This window comes from Pelodiscus sinensis, chromosome 8, assembly GCF_049634645.1.
Source record: "Pelodiscus sinensis isolate JC-2024 chromosome 8, ASM4963464v1, whole genome shotgun sequence".
NCBI lineage: Eukaryota > Metazoa > Chordata > Testudines > Trionychidae > Pelodiscus > Pelodiscus sinensis.
The window spans coordinates 43185461-43203132 of record NC_134718.1 but is presented as its reverse complement, the minus strand read 5'-3'; the positions used below and the strand labels follow the sequence as shown (position 1 = coordinate 43203132).

General features: G+C 42.4%; 1 protein-coding gene across 1 annotated transcript in view; it reads left to right on the top strand.

The window, feature by feature from the left end:
- BTAF1 (B-TFIID TATA-box binding protein associated factor 1) overlaps positions 1 to 17672 on the top strand; it is a 117882-nt gene that overhangs the window by 54935 nt on the left and 45275 nt on the right. Inside the window, exons 24-25 of the mRNA XM_014581830.3 lie at positions 341 to 542; positions 12531 to 12679. Coding sequence (XP_014437316.1) covers positions 341 to 542; positions 12531 to 12679 — 351 coding nt within the window. The remainder of the gene's footprint in view (positions 1 to 340; positions 543 to 12530; positions 12680 to 17672) is intronic.

Sequence of the window (17672 nt, the reverse complement as noted above, 5' to 3'; positions counted from 1 at the left end):
AATTTTGTGGCAAAACAATTTATTTTTATTGCCATTGATATACTGTTTAAAGTCTTTTAAAACTTCTATCTGAAGAGCATTTCTTGTATTTTAAATTCTAGTATGAAAACTTAATACATCTGTCTTGCTAATTGACTTCTTGCTTGCTAGAGAATATCCCTTGTTCAGGGTGCAAGCAAATGCAGTACTACGTTATGTTTGTATGTGTCTTCTCCTCCGACATCTCTGTATTCAGACTGGAGATCTAGGTATCTTTATGACATTGACTGGAATACAATAATAGATAAAATAGAAAATATAGTCCATATTAAGATCTGATATTTTTTTTCCTGTTTTTCAGTTGATACAGCATTTGCCTCATCTTTATATGTGCCTTCAACATCCAAGCACTGCAGTGAGACACATGGTTGCTCGTTGTGTAGGTGTCATGAGCAAAATAGCTACTATGGAAACTATGAATATTTTGCTAGAGAAGGTTATTCCATGGCTTGGAGCAATAGATGACAATACCAAACAAGAGGGTGCAATTGAAGCGCTTGCTTGTATCCTTTCTTGTATGATCTAAAATTGTGTTAATTAGCAAAAAATGTTTATTTTTTGTAGTGTGAAACTTAGAAATTGAAAGTAAAATTTTTGTGGAGTTATCCTACTGTAGGGTGCTGGAATTCCAGATAGGTTATTTCCATTGTTTGTCAGATGAACATTTTTGCTCTTGATGAAGTTTTAGTAAAAGAGAAAATTGCAGGATTATCATTCTTTATATTTCAGGAACAAGAGGAGAGCCAAGAAAAGTGAAATAAAATTAAAATTATAATGCATATAAGGTAATGAATTTATGGCACACTACCACAAAATGCCATCAAGGCCCATAGCTAAATAGGACTGTCAAAAGAATTAAACACGTTAAGTGGATAATTAAGACCGTGTAGAGTTACTCAAGTAAGTTTAACATTCTATAAGGGATGTAAACCCTTCTGCTTAGAACATAAGCCAACCACAAACTGGTTATGGTTCTTTCACCTTATTTTGAAGCATCTGTCCCTATTAAAGACAGGATACCAGACTCTGACTTATTCATATGATACAGTGTGGCAACTCCCATGTTGCAAAGAATATGTACAAAGGATTGTTCATATGCCTTTTAATTGCATGTCTGTCTTGAGGTATTTGGGATAGAGTTGTCTTACATGTGAACAGTTTTGATAACTTTCAGTGGGTTTTTTTGACCTTTTTGAAATCTAGTAAATATGTGTTTAAATGTATTTGTTCCAAAATACAGGACTTGTAATGATTACAGAAGTTGGAACAACCATGCAGCATTCTTCAACTACTTGTGCTTCACTTCAGGTGTATGCATGGCCTTGCCCCATTCGGAAATTTTTTCTATGCGTCCAAGCCTGCACTGTACACCTCCTCATGTCCCAATCTGAGAGTTTCTGTAGGGAAAGGCTGATCCTCTATTGCTTCAGTTTCTTTTCAACTTTCTGTAGCCTGAGACAGAGCCTAGTATAGTGCCTCAGATGAAATTACTGTACGGTAGATCCATAACTAGGAGAATGATCAGACTCAAAGCATAGTTATCAGTGGTTTTTTGTTCAACTGAGAGGCCATATCTAGTGGGGCCCTGCAGGCATCTGACATGGGTGTTGTACTAGTCAATGTTTTCATTATTTGAGTTGAATAAGGGAATGGAGCACATGTTTATAAAAAATTGTGGGTGACCCCCCAGCTGAGGCAGAGTTCTTAACACTTGGGAGGACAGGATTAGAATTGAAAATGATGCTGGTAAATAAGAGAATTGATCTGACATAATCATGAAGAAATTCAATAAAGACAAGTGTAATGTACTACACTGAAGAAGAAAAAGTCAAATGCACAACTGCAAGCTGGGGAGTATCTGCTTTTGAGGTATCACTGCAGAAAAGAATGATGGTTATAGCACAAATTAAATATGGGCCAGCAATGTGATGCGGTTATGAAAAAGGCTAATACCATTCTAAAGTATATTAACATTAGTGTCATGCATAAGATACAGGAAGCAATCGTCTGCTCTACTTGGTGCTAGAGTCCTCAGACACAGCACTTCAGCTATTTTTAGGAAAGATTGAGGATAAAGTGGTGAGAATCCAGGGGAGAGGAACAATATTTGGTTTAGAGAATCTGACCTTTACAAGGAAAGGCTAAGAAACTGGGCATGTGTAGTCTTGAGAGAGGTAGACTGAGTTTGGGAGGGGATTTCAAATATGTTAAAGGCAGCTTTAAAGTGGAACAGTGATCTATTGTTCTCCATGCCTTCACTGAAGATAGGACAATAAATCAATTGAAATTGCCACATGAGAACTTTGGTTGTATATTAGGAAAAACTTTAAGGATGATAGCACTGGAATAGGCTTCCAAAGGAGGTTATGGGATCTCTATCATTGGAGATGTCTAAGAACATACTGGACAAACACCTGTCAGGAATAGTCTAGAATTTGAAGATGATCTCCCAAGGTTCCTTTTAGCCCTACATTTGCATGATTTAGGTCTTCATTTTGTCAGCAACTCTACTTCAACTGGCTTTTCAGGAACTGATTCCTTGTAGAGTGTCAGTCTGCAGGCAGCAAGGTTCTGGTTCTCTTCTATTGTCTGGGACTTAGTCTGAAGTCAGAAGTGTCTCTTGATGTTAGTCCAATGCATCAGATTTATAGGGGTTACTCTGGATTCCACAACCACCAGCCTTTTCTTGCCATCAGATTCAGGAGTCTGATCTTGGACATTCAAAGAGGTCCTCAAACTAGAGATTGGACCTGCCTGCAGCTGTTAGGTTACATTTATGTCCTACAAATGTTGGGGTTGAATTTTGAGATGTCTACCAGCCTGGTTGGGACAATCTATGAACCTGACAAATACAGCTTGTCCAAGAGGATATGTATTCTGCAGAAGATTCTCAACTCCTGCAGTTAGTGGAAGGACCCCTGCAAAGTCTTTCTGAGACCCCATTTAGGCGCCTTTTTCTCTTTTTATTAGAAAGCCTGCACTATCTTGGGATTCAACCTTGCCCTAAATGCTCTGAAACCATTTGAGCTCATGGTGAGCTGCTTTCTCATTCATTTCTTTCAATACCTACTTGGTAGCAATCACTTTGACTAGGAAAGTTTAGGATTGGGTGCCCTTCTGGCTGATCCATCTTTATACAGTTTTCTGCTGGGACAAAGTTGACCCTTTGTCAACACCTTCATTTCCTACCCAAGTGATCCTCTCTTCATATGACTGTGCTAATCAGAATGATCAGTTGCTAGTCTTCTACTCTAAACTTCACAGTTCTAGGAAGGAAACCAATCTTCACATCCTGGATACTAGAAGAGCTGTAGCCTTTGACCTCCATAGAACCAAAGCCTCTCCTAGGGTCTTTGTTTCTCATGTAAACAGAATGAAAAGAGCTCCTATATCCACTCAGACAATCTAAATGGGATTTGGGCTGTATTAGCATCTGTCATGCTCTGACGCTTCTGGATGACACCCTTCTTCTAGGGTACATTCCACAGTACTAGGGAATGGTCCCTGTCTATGGCTGCTCTTAGAAATGTCTCCTGTTTTGGACATCTGTTAGTTGCCCTCTGATTTTTTTTTTTTTTTTTCTGAGCACTAAGCATATAGCTTTTGGAATGGTTGTCTTCCAATTGGAATCAGATCCTGTCCTTCAGCTCCTCTTTCAGTAGTCTGGGCACTGCTTGGGAGTCACCTGAAGTGACTTGCCTACAAAAACTGGAATTCTTCTTTGAGGCTATCCCTTTGGGTGCTTTACCTTAGGTGTTTGGCTGCCCTAGCACGCCTGTCAGGAAGATTTGTATAGCAGTACTTTAGCTAGGCTGTTCATGGACGCGCAGCAATTCTGACTCGCCAGCAGCTAATGCGCATGTGCAAACCCTGATCCTCTCAGTTCCTTCTGTGCCATCGCCGGTTGGAACCCACAGTACGCTCTGCATTGAGCTCCTCAATTAGTAAGATATCCTTTGATTCTTGCATTTTAGTCTGATTTAGCATTTAAAACCTTTATCTTTTACCTAGCAAAAGAGAAGGTGTGGGGGGTTTTTTTTTCCTTCTCTTCATGTCGAACCACAAATAAGCAGAGGGCTTCTTGCCTACCACTTTCTCCCATTGCAGGGATCACCCACACGGGCTTGCTCATCCATGTTTTTAATCTTTTAATGTTTTTACTATTTTGTTCTTTTATTCCTCCACCTGAGGAGATCTGCAAGTCCTCCTCAGACCTCTTCCCATCCCACCTCACACATACACAATAGTGGCCAGTGCGCAGATGCCACTTATCTGCCACTTATATTTTTCCCACCCAGACAGGTGTTTGCTTATTTCTGCTGCCTGGGAGGGGAAAGGAATATGGAGTACCTCAGAGCATTCTTCACAGAGCCCTGATTGCCGGAACCAGAACAGTGAGACAACATTTTTGCTTGAACAGCAATCTGACCACACTTAACCTTTGGGTTTTCTGCATCCCCGCTTACACTCTTACAGTGGCAATGCCAGATAAGGCAGCAGAAGCTGCCTCAGCTGCAAGTTCTGCAACCTCTAAACAATTTAAGAGGACAAATGCAGATGCTAACAGAGAATCCCCTTCACCCAAGACAGGGCAATCCTGCAATTCCAAGCCAGTTCCGTCCCCTGTGGGAGCTCTGGACAGTAGCTTGCTAGGGCTGCAATCACTCACTGTGCCCTGAGGGTCCCAAGATGTGACTTCAAGGCCAAAACAAGCTAGCAAGCCTAAGCCCCTTGTGGCACAAAAGCTCAAGGCAGCTACTGCACCGCCTGTGCAGACTCCATGCTCTGCTTCTGATAAAAATAGTGAGTTGACTAAAGCCCCATGCGCGACTCTGCCAGTGTGCGTGCCCATCCTGTGGCCTGGCAAGGCAAAAAGCTCACAGCCAAAGTAGCCCCTGCTGCGTATTCCTCAAATGTATTATTTTACATCTATGGACAGGCTAAAGGCTACTTCAGTACCGAAAAGCGGAGTAGTGGGTACTGACGCCTCTCCGATGCTTGCCAGGTTCTCTCCAGAAAATATAACATCTCCTGCACCTCCTTTGTATAGTGAGGAGGAAACTGTATCTTTCAAATTCTCGCACCCATGCATTCCTCCCCTAGAAGGGGGACACCTCTGCCTCAACCAGTGATGCCTCAATGGCACCCCGGCCAGTTGCTACCATCTTTTGTGACCATGCCTCCCGCTTAGTCATACTGGGACCCTTGGGCATCTCTCAGAACACACCAGCAACACTGGTCAGACTCACTCAAGACAAACTTTAGTGACCTCTCTAGATGTGGATGGGGACCAAATTGACGTGATCATCCCTTTAGTGATGATGATTCCAAAGACTCGTCACACCTGCCAACTCAGCTCTCCTCCAGTGGATGCCCTCATGCCACTGCCTCCATCAGGAGATGCTGATTCATGGGCTTTTCAGGATGTTTTTAGAAGGGTGGCTGATGCATTAGAAATTTCATTAATGACACAGTCTGACACCCAACGTAAGCTTACCAGCATTCTGCACGCTACACCATCAGTGAAATTAGCGCTACCCATAGACCCCGCCCTCGTGGATCCCCCTAAATACCTGTGGCAAACAGCAGCCACCATATCACCAGTGGGCAAAAGGGTGGACAGAAAATATTATGTCTCCTCTCAGAGTGTGAAGTTTCATTTTACACACCCTCCTGCCAACTCCCTCGTAGTTGATGCTGCCAACCAGAGGGCCAAACATACTTTACCTAAATCCACTCCCTCAGGTAGAGTGGAAACTGCTTGATCTCATGGGTAGGAGAGGCTACTGGTCTGCCCTTCTCCAGCTATGCATGTCCAATTATACAGCTATGCGGGCAAAATACACATCACATTTTTGAACTGATATCCATCTTTTTTTTTTAAGTACATGCCAGAATACAAAAGGGAGCAGTTTTAAAGCCAACACAAATGAGGGCTCCCTAATAGCCAGGCCAGCCTTACAGGCCTCCCTTGATTCTGCTGACACCGCCGCTCATTCCTTTGCAGCCACGGTAGTGTTGAGCATCCTGGCTACATATATCTGGTTTTCCGAAAGAGTCTTAGATGAGGGGTGAGGACCTCCCATTTGAGAGCCCAAAGCTTTTCACGGAGTCCACTGACACTTCGTTGCACTCCCTGAAAGATTCAAGAGCCACCCTTCATACGCTGGGCATCCAGGTTCCTATGCAGAAATGTAAACAAGATAAAGGCTTTATTCAGAGGTACAGACGTGCCTTCTTTACTCAACCACAAAGGCAGTATGACCACAAAAAGTGACAATGCCAGTACAGGAGGCAAGAGTCTGCTGAACAGCCCACCACGTCCCAGCCTTCTAATGCTAGACAAATGCTTTGAAGTTTAGGTCATGAGTCATCAAACTTATCCCTTCCCTCCTGTCGTTCCTGGCACTCCGATATCTATACAACGCCTAGCACCTTTTTATCACCACTGGTACCTCATAACATCCAACAAGTGGATGTTGGACATCAGAAATAATGGGTACAGCATATCACTTCTGTCCTTTCCAAAACCACAACCACCCACCTCTTCAGGGGCCCATGTCACAAGACCATCTTATGCCAAGAGATCAAACAACTGCTCTCCATCAAAGCAGTAGAACATGTTCCCCACCAGTACCACAATACTGGCTTTTATTTCCACTGTTTCCTCACAGAAAAGAAGTCGGGGACAGAGGCCAACCTTAGACTTGAGGGCTCAACAGGCCTTTCCCAATGCTTCCACATGATTACCCTCTACCATAATTCCCTCCCTCAACAGAGATGACTGGTTGGCGACTCGACCTCCAAAACGCATATTTCCATGTGTCTATCCACCCTGGACACAGGAAATACCTCAGATTTACTGTGGGTGGTCAACACTTCCAGTACATGGTACTCCCCTTCAATCTCTCCACCGCACCAAGGGTATTCTCCAAAGTACTGGCAGTAGTTGCAGCTCATCTGCACAGGCAGGGTATGTCCATCTTCCCATATTTGGATGACTGCCTGGTAAGAGCCGATTCCTTTCAGGAAACACAAGAAGCTGTCCATGCCGCTATGGATCTTTTTCAGTTCCTAGGTTTCCAAATAAACCTCTTAAAATGCCAACTCCAACCAGTCCAGGTACTGGAGTTAATAGGGGGCTTGATTAGATTGCGCCACTGCATCTCTGCCCCATCACCGATCCCTAGTTATATAGGAACTTATCCAGCTGCACCGCACAGCTCCTCTACAACCTGCCAGAGCATGTCTCCAGCTCCTAGGCCACGTGGCAGCAGCCACCATGGTGGTGCCTCATGCTAGATTGCATATGAGGCCACTACAACATTATCTCAGCACAGTATCCAGACCAAAGAAACACCAATGGTGATCGGATCTGCAGAACATGTGCGCTGGGGTCCCCTTCCACAAACCAGTCCTTTCCTTCACGATGGATACATCCCAAATAGACTGAGGCACTCACCTTGGCACCCGCACTACACAAGCCTGATGGTCACCCGCAGAGACCACTTTGCTCATCAATATCCTCAAGCTCCATGCGGTGTTCTACTTCTGCTGGCATTTCCAAGACCACATTTCCAGTTCCACGGTGCAGATGTTTTACATCAACAGACATAGACAACCAAGCTGCAGTGTTTTACATCAAATGGCAGGGAGGGGACCTCAGATCTTACCTCCTCTGCAATGAAGCAATCTGTCTCTGGATTTGGTGCATATCACACAATATAACCTTGATTGCCTCATACCTTGCAGGCAAAAACAACAGAACATCAGACTCTCTCTTAGCAGAAACTTCTTCTCCAACCACGAGTGGGAAATAAATCCCACCGTTTTGCACCAAATCTTCCAATGCTGGGGTTTTCCTCAGACCTATTTGCTACCCAGACTAACAAGAAATGTCCACAGTACTGCTCACGAGCCGACATCGGCGCTCACTCCCTAGGAGACGATTCACAATCCACTGGGGCATAGCACTCCTTTATGCTTTTCTACCGATACCTCTTCTCCATCGAATGGTCAGCAAGATCTTATCAGACAAGGCCAGGGTTATCCTCATAGCCTTGGAATGGCCCAGACAAACCTAGTACATTTGCCTGGTCCAAATGGCATCAGGCAGCCATGGTGTCTCCGTCTGCTCCCACATCTCCTCACCCAGCACTGCGGTTGCCTCCATGGCCCACGCCTCCACACTCTCCAGCTCCAAGTGTGGTTCCTCAGTGGCTCACTCTACTAGAATTACAATGCACACACCAAGTCCAAGAGATTCTTCTCAATAGTTGCAGAACATCTACTCAAATCTTACCTTTACAAATGGCGACACTTCTCCACTTGCTCCCAAAGAAACAACCTTGATGCAGCCTCAGCTCCAGTATCTGTGATCCTGCAATATATCAGGGAATTTAAGTACTTGGGCATCTCCCTGCACTCCCTTAAAGTCTGTTTTGCTGAAATCACAGCTCTACACCAATCAATAGACAATATATCTGTGTTCACACACACCCTGTAACTAAAAGGTTTCTCAAAGCCTGTGAAACACCTACCTTCCCATCAAACCACTGGTCCCCACTTAGGGCCCCAAGAATGAAATTGAGGTCCCAACAAGAGAGACCTTTGGACCAATGGCAACATGCTTGCTACTCCGCCTCTCCATGAAGGTGGCCTTTCTGGTGACCATAACATCTGCCAGACAGGTGGGAGAAATTGTAGCCCTCATGACAGACCCACCTTTTATAGTCTTCCATAAAGACAAGGTGATATTTAGGCCTCATCCAAAATTCTTGCCAAAGGTGGTCTCCGCGTTCCACTGCAATGAGCCTATTAACTTACCTAATGTCTTTCCCAAACCTCACAACAATGAGATGCAGGCAGTGCTTCATACCCTCAAGTTCCACAGGGCCATCACGTTCTATATTGACCCACATGAATCCGCAAAACCAACAGATTGTTCATTTCAACAACAGAACCATCTTTGGGACTTCTATCTCCTCCCAGAGATTCTCCAAATGGATAGTGGAACGTATAAGACTGGCTTATTGAGCCTTTGGCAAAGATCCGCCCGCACAACTCTGTGCGCACTCCACCAGAGCCACGGCTGCATCAACCACATATATCCAGGGCATCCCCTTCTTAGTTGTTTGCAAATCAGCTACCTGGTCATCCACCCATACTTTTGTGACCCACTGTGTGCTCAACACACATCCTTCTAATGGAACTCTTTTCAGCTACTCCATTCTGATGGGCTGTCCATGGAGATGCTATGCCAACTGAAGCACCTGCTTCCAGTGGACGCACTGCTTCATAGTCACCTAAGGTGGAGCCATGCACAGGGACAGCCTCGAACTGCAGAGGGTGAGTAACCCTCTCTTCTAACTGAAATTCTTCAAGATGGGTGTCCTTGTGGGTGCTCCACCCCCCGCCCTTCCTCCCCTCTGCTTCTGGGCATCCTCTCAAGTGCCTACCAGGTCAGAGAAGGAACTGAAGTGATCAGGGTTTGCGCGTGTGCATTAGCTGCCGGTGTGTCAGGATTGATGCCATGTGCCAACAACCTATCTAAAACACTGCTATACAAATCTTCCGGCCTGGGGCACCCAAACACCTAAGGTGAAGCACCCACAGGGACACCCATCTTGAAGAACTTCAGTTACTACAGAGGGTGGGTAACCCTTTCTTCTTTGAGGTTCTTTGTCCTTGTATGTGCTCCACTAGCTGGTCTCCTAACCACTCTGCTTCTGAGTCCTGGTCTCTTGGCAAGTTTCATTGTAGAGAATGAACTGCAACAGCAGTGGGTCTGCCCTTCCCTGCATATCCTGAGACTGGAGCAAAAGAGGTAGAGTGCAGGTGCAACAAGAGATTTTCAGCATCCAAATCCATGGATCAAAGGCACATTGGCTTGCATGCGTGTCAGATTTAGAGCATCCACAGGGACACAATGTCTGAAAACTCATCTTAAAGACTTAAAGAAACTGCTCATAACCAAAGAAAACTTTGCTTTCAAACATCTGAAAATAAGCAGATTATCTTGATTTTTATGTACAAGTGAGGTAGCAGAACAAATAAGCCAGTAGTGATTTCTCAATCTGAAGAGAATTTTTTTTAAAGCCTATAGCCAGCAGGTGACCTGTAACTTTACTAGTTTTAGTTGGAATGCAAAAGCTTACAAAATTGGTTATGTGATCTTGCCCACCTGCCTTATTTTTTTACTTGACATTTTTTTCCTTTTATGGTTGCGGTAATTTCCATATATGAATTACTCAGCACTTAGTCGTAGTAATGATATGTACTGTCACGCAGTCTGAGGCATCTGTGTACAAGACATCAACGTTTTTGCAATAGCCATCTGTGTGCTTATCACTGCAATAGTACATGAAATTTTTGGATTGCGCAGTTCTTGGTGATAGGTGAAACCTATTTACTCCTAATGTGTGTTAAGCCTAGAATTTTTTATTTATATATATAATATATATAATTTTATTTATTTTTTGGTACCACTTCAGTTAAACATGTTAGATTATTTTGAGGATGTTAAAAGCAACTCTGTAGCATAGGATATGTTAAAGTTTGCATCTTCAAAGGACTATAAATCCCTTATTTTTGTTCGGTCTCCAATTTTGCAACAATAACTCTAAAATAATTAAATGTTCCATTTAATTTTTTTAGGAAAATATTCTCTAACTTTTGGAAGTTAGTCATCCGATTTTTTTTTTTTAACATTATTCTACCTAAACAGCTATTTCACCTATCCATGCCTCTGTGTAGCATCTGATTTCTGAATTCTGTTGCCTGATATGCTGGTGATTTAGACTGAATGGTAGAATGCTTTAAGGGTTGATGGCTTGATATAATGTATCCGGGCTGTACCTGTACAGCTGCAGGTCACCCATTCAGTTCCTTACCTCAACTTAAATTATCATATGTTACTATCCCTCCTCCTCAACTCTTGTACTCCAACATGTAGCAATACCATGGAGGATTGAGGGGGTTGAGCAAGTATGTGAGAATTAAACTAATATAAGAGGAGCCGATAGGGTTAATCAAAATATAGTATATAACTAGTTTGTTTGGAACTCTCCTAGTCACCCCACTTCTCTCTCACATATAGCCCCACACATTGCATAACCCTCTACAGTTCTGTGCACCCTGTACTCTTCTCTTGAATTGCATCCATGCCCCCTCACCACTTTGCTTCCCCTACATCATTAGCTCCACTCTATCATCTACCTTCCCTGCCGTGCCTCCCTCTAAATCAACCTTTTAAAAAAAAATAAATGTTTTACATAAGAATAGGGAAGCACAGTGATGGGAGGGAGAGCAGACTCATGGTAATGACTGGGGATATATAGATGGACACAACTAACAACGTTCTGCCCCCTTTTATGGGTTATACCTCATCTAAACCTTGCAATTCACAATTACCATATAGCTTTCTCTACCTTACTTCTCTCACATCCACTACCTCAATACACTGCAATCTTAATTCCAGCCTTTGGAAAGACTAAGTGTAACACTTATTTCCACAACTCAGCACCTAAAAATAACACTATTAATGCTTCCAACAATTATTTCCCAAGGTGAGAACTCATTCTACTTTCAAAAGCAAAACATTCAATCCATTAAAAATCAAGGAAAATTATCCGCTTAAAATCTACACCATACACATTAAGACTCTACTTCAGACATTTCAGATAATTAGTAAAGATCTAATTTCTAGCTCTCCATAAGGTCTAAAGTTGCACATTTTGTTTGGAAGTGATGATGTATTTTGTGGATTGTGAATGCAGGAATGTTGAAGTGGGGAAGGCACAACTGTGGTTGTGGGTTATAAAGATTGACCAAGGATTTAAATGATTTCCTGCTTTTTATGATTATGCTGGCAGTATGAGCACTTTTTAAAAAGCATCTCTTCTAGGAGATATGTAATCTATGTAATTCTACATTAAATTTCTTAATGTCAACATCATTTATGTTTAGGTTTAACAGAATTTTCAAACTTGTTTGGGGAGATGAGCCTCTATTTTGTTTTCAGTATCCCTTTTAAAGAATTGCAGAGTTTCTAGGAGGGTCATCCTTAAATTACTAGTTCAAGGGTGGGGAACCTAAGGCCTGAGGACTTGATGCAGTCCATGGGTTGCATGTGTCTGGCCCCCAAGGGTTAGGACCTCCCCGCCATTCCAGCCCCCCTGGTGCCTCCCTGCAGCCCCCAGCTCCCAACTGATTTTTCTGTGCATCAGCGGCCCCCAACCCAAAAAAGGTTTCCCTACCCCTGGACTAGTTGATATAAGCATTTTTAATATTGTCTGACCAATTGTCTCCCACTGTGTTAAATTCTACTCTTGTTAACTTGATGGTAATGCAAATTCTTTGCTCATGTACAGGATAGGATTGCTGAAGTCTTGACTACTAATCACAAGTACAAAATATACCGTTGTAATGTGGTAGTGTAATGTAAAATAGATATTTAATTGGTTAATATATTTCCTTAATAACAAATACAGCTGTAATGGAACAACTAGATGTTGGCATTGTTCCATATATTGTCCTTCTAGTTGTCCCAGTTTTGGGTCGAATGAGCGATCAGACAGACAGTGTACGTTTCATGGCTACTCAGTGCTTTGCAACACTAATTAGACTAATGCCCCTTGAGGTAAGTTGGAGTTGTTTGAATACTTGTGCTCTTTTGTCCTCTTATTGTTTGTTAGCCAGAAGGAACGAATTCAGCCCTCACACGGGTTCCATTTATATGGAAGGCACTTAGAAGGGACATCTATGTGTGTATAAAGGCAAAATTAGGGCTTCTTCCCTCCACCGCACCCCAGCATTTTGGGTTTTTTTGTTTTTAAGAGCTGTATTAATGTGTGTAATAATGCCTCATTAAGGAAGATTCACTATTTTTGTATATCTTGCTACTCTTCCTAATTTTTTTCTCAAAATTATTTTAACAAAGTGGTTTTTAGTTTCTTTCAAGAGTGTTTTGCCCTGATTTCTGATGCATATTTCTTGTTGCTGTACAAGTGGTCATGAGAAATACATAGCAAACTATTCAGTTGAGTGAAAGAGAAAAAAATGAAATACTAGTCATGAAAATAAACAAGGTTCTGGTGAATGTTAAACATTCTGCTTTATCCCTGGCTGACCTTTCTGAAAAATCTAAATGAAGTTCAAGTAAAATATTAAATGTAACCTTATGACACCTTAAGTAACCAACCCTGGTCAGAACCAGTTCTAATCTTGATTTTAATTTAACACAATTAAAAACCTCTCATTTCTGTATAGTTTCCCCAGTGTTGCTGTCTAGAAAGTACTATGTTTATGAGTAACTTATGTTTTCACCAGTAGATGGTAATAGAACACAGTTTTCAAAATTCACTAAAACTGGATTTTCACCAGTGATGTATGACTCAGTGAATTGTCCACAAGCTTTTTATATAACTTAATACCTTAGCTTTTTCTTTAGTCAGTACTATGCATGTCAAACAATTTTTAAAAATATTCAATTAATCACAATATTTAAAATATTTGTGATTAATTGCACTGTTAATAGAATAATTTAAATCATAAAATATTTTGGATGTTTTTCTACATTTTCAGATATGTTCATTTTAGTTAGCACCATACATTTTGTATAATGTAAGTTATATTTTTATTACAAATATTTGCACTATAAAGTGTATTTTCAATTTACCTCCTATAAGTCCACTCAGTCCTACTTCTGGTTCCATTAATCACTAAGACAAACAGTTTGTTTACATTTATGGGAAATGATCCTTCCTGCTTTTTATTTATAATCACCTAAAAGTGAGAACAGGCATGCAGATGGCACCATTGTAGCTAGTGTTGCAAGGTATTTATGCGCCACATAACATAATCCTTCATATACACCTTCATGGTTTGACTTGCAGGCTCTAAAGTTTTACATTGTGGTGTTTTTTTGTTTGTTTATATTCCAAAAAAATCTACATTTGTGAGTTCCCTTTTCAGGATGAAGAGAGAGGACTACAGTATTTGGAGGTGAATTAAAATATTTTGTAATATAAATGTAAAGTGAGCACTGTTCACTTTGTATTCAGTGCTAACTGAAATTAATATATTTGAAATTGTAGAAAAGCATTTAAAACATTTTATAATTTATATTGGTATTCTATTATTTAACAGTGTGATTTAAAACTGTGATTAACTAGAAATAAATTGCTGTAATTTATTTGTTTTGCCTTAATTGCATGTGTTTACTGCAATTAACTGACAGTGCTAGTCAGAACTGAATCTAGTAACCAGCTTTTTCTCTAAACTAGGCTCTCTTTTCTGTGACTATGCTTATGCTGAAATTCAGGACATAGAAGCCAGCAACATTCAAATTATTTTTATAAATGGCAAAACCAAATGAGTTTGCAAATGATCAAATTTACTAATGCTTTTCCCATTTTTGATTGCATTTTGAAAAGATAATTCCTGGTTCTATTAAATACTGTAAAGGTTTGCTCCTATATTTTGAACAGAATGGGATACTGCATTGTTATGGATGATTTACAAGAAAAATGGTGATGCCAGCTATGACTTCTTGTTGAATTACAATAAATTGTCTTCAGTGCCATGTCAAATTTAAAATTCGTAGGACTCTCAGTGAAAGCTTATCTACCTCTTCCAGTCCCTTGTGCCATTGAAAAGGGACCTAAGATGGAATCAATGTCTCCATAGTATGAGCCACCTGCCAAGAACTAGGCCTCCTTGTGAACAAACCGAATCAACTCTGACTCCAGTACAGAGAATAAAGTTTATAAGAGCAGTGATTGATTCCACTTGGCCAAGTCTATGTGCTGGCTGAGCAATGTTGGAACTCATTGCACGTTCGAAGTGCCACCTGCTCATGACTCCTCTACTAGAAATCTAGCAGTAGGCTGCTAGATCACATGACTGCTTGTACTTACGTGGTATGGTATCTGATTTGGTCTCAACCAATGCAGATATGGCTAGCATCAGTCTGCTTCTCCAGCAGGCATCACTTGCACCTGGTCATCACAATTCCCGGCAACTGTCCTAGCACCTGATCTGGTGAGCAGATGTGCAATCTGTGATGAATCCGGTTCCCTTCATAGCCCTGGCCTTTCAATGATGTCTGTATCAGATAGGGATGTAAAATCCATTTTAAAAAGTTAATCAGTTAAACTTAATATTTAACAGATATCCCACAGTTAAAGTGGCATGGTGCAGTGGGCCTTTCAGGGCTGGAGCACCTCACCATAACATAGGAGGGACACTGCTCCGGCCAGGCTGGTTAATCACTTTACATCCCGAACATCAGATGCTTCTGACTTGGGATGGAGAGCCCACCTCTGGGTTCAGTGCTCAAGAAGACATTCCCCTTCATACAAGTGTCAGGGAGCTCAGGATGATGCACTTCACGTGTCAGGCATTCCTTTCCTACCTGTTGGGTAGAGCAGTGCAAATTCTGATGGACAATGTAGCTGCATCGTTCTTCATCAACAAGCAAAGTGGGATCCACTTGTCAGTTTTGACTTGAGGCTCTCTGATTGTGGGACTTCAGTGTGCAGCATACCAGCCACCTGAAGGCATGACCTCTCTCTGGGCTCCAGAATGCTCTGATGAATCTCCTCAGCAGGTCGTTTTCTTGACTCCAGTCAGTTTATCAGCACTATTGCCCAGAGATGGGAGACCTCCAAACTGAACCTGTTTATGTCCAGGTAGAACAGAAAATGTCAGCAGTCTTGCTTGATGTGCAGGCTTGACAATGGTTCTCTGTGCAATGCCTTCCTGCTCCCATTGTTAGGGAAGTTCTTGTATGCTTTTCTGCTAATACCCCTGGTTCACAAAGTTATTGAAAAGATTAAGAAGGACAAGACAAAGGTCATCCTGGTAGTCCCAGGATGATTTGGCATGCCTTTGGATTTCTCAATAGCAGCTCCTTTAGAGTTCCTTCCACTACTGGGCTGACTTTTACAGAACCAGGGCCAGTTGCTTCATCTGAACCTAGTGTCCCTCAGCTTGACCATGTGGCTGCTGCACACTGAATACTGACAAATGCAAGTCCTGCTTTGTAAAAGGAGACCTTCCGGTGTGGCAAATTACTTGATCAGATGGAAGTGCTTTTCTTGTTGGGCCTCAGAAGAGGGTCTCTCTCCCTCTTGGTCATTGTTGCTATCTATTTTGGACTGTCTGCTCCACCTAAGGCAACAAGGCATGGCTCTTTCATCAATTACTGTCCACTTGGTAGTCATCTCTGCCTTCCATCCTTCAATCCATGTAAGTCAGTCTTCTCCCATGAAATGACAGTTGGGTTTCTGAGAGGCCTGGAGAGACTCTACTTGCAAGTTCACAATCTGATCCCTTATTGGGATTTGACCATGTTGCTGATGAGACTCACATCTCTGCCCTTAAAAGTGCTGGCTTCCTGATTCTTGTGGCTCTTGTTGTTGTTAGAGGTTTCCTTTCTGATGGTGATCCCTTCACTCAGAAGCTCTCCAAGATCAGAACATTGACATCCAAACCCCCTTATATGGTGTTTTATCAGGACAAGGTGCAGGTGCGCCCCCCCCCCCCCACCACACACCTGTGTTTTTGTTTGTTTGTTTGTTTTTTAAAAAGGGTGGTGTCACAGTTCCTCAATAATTGGGACAGCTTTCAATTAGTCTTCTTTCCAAAGCACCATTACACCAACAGTGATTTCGGCTGCATATCTTAGATGTGTGGGAGGGCTGGCCTTCTGCCTCCAAGGAACTAAATCATCTTGGAGTGATGTCCCCATGGGTGCTCCACTCTAGGCGCTAGTGCGTCCTCCTGCTGGTGACTGGAGATTTTTCTAGTAGTGCCCTGCTGCACCACACGTGCATCATAACACCTCCTCATGCCGTTGGTGTCTGTTGGGCATGCACACGGTGCAGCCCCCTCAGTTCTTTCTCTACTGCCCTTGACAGCCAACAGAGCTCTGTGAAGTCACCCTTTTTCTCCTAAAAGGCACTCTTGAAGAGGGTTGCCCTGGCACAAGAATGGGATCTGCAAGAGGTACAGGAAAATCAATACAGACTCTTGCACACATTGCAACCTTCCACATCCTCTAGATTCGCCCTCCCTATGGATGAGGCCATCATGACCCTGCCAATAATATCTGGCAAACCCCAGCTTCCATTACTCCCACCAAGAGGACTGACTGCAAATATTTCATCACCCCAAAGGGTATGAACTTTCTTTTTACACACCCTCTGCCTAACTCTTTGGTAGACTCAGACATAAGACACAGCAGCCGAATATTAGGTCCACTCCCCAAGACAAGGATCATAAATGATTAGACATTATGGGGAGGGAAGTCTAGTCCCCTGTGACTTTAATTCTAAGGGCAGCAAATTTATACCAGCATGCTAGCCGATTACTTCTACTCAAACTATTCCCAACTCCAAGAACTTCTCCAATTTCTTCTGGAGCATAAGAGGTTAATACTCCTCAGCATCATGCAGGAGGGGCATACCGACTCTCACAGTGCATTACAATCTGCCATGAATATGGCTGATACTGCAGCCAAGGTTCCAGCATCTGCTACCATCATGCTCAGGGCCTCATGGCACTAGCATGGTTGAGGCAAACATGGTTCCCTTACCTGCACAGGTTAGTGATCGTGAATTCTTACATCT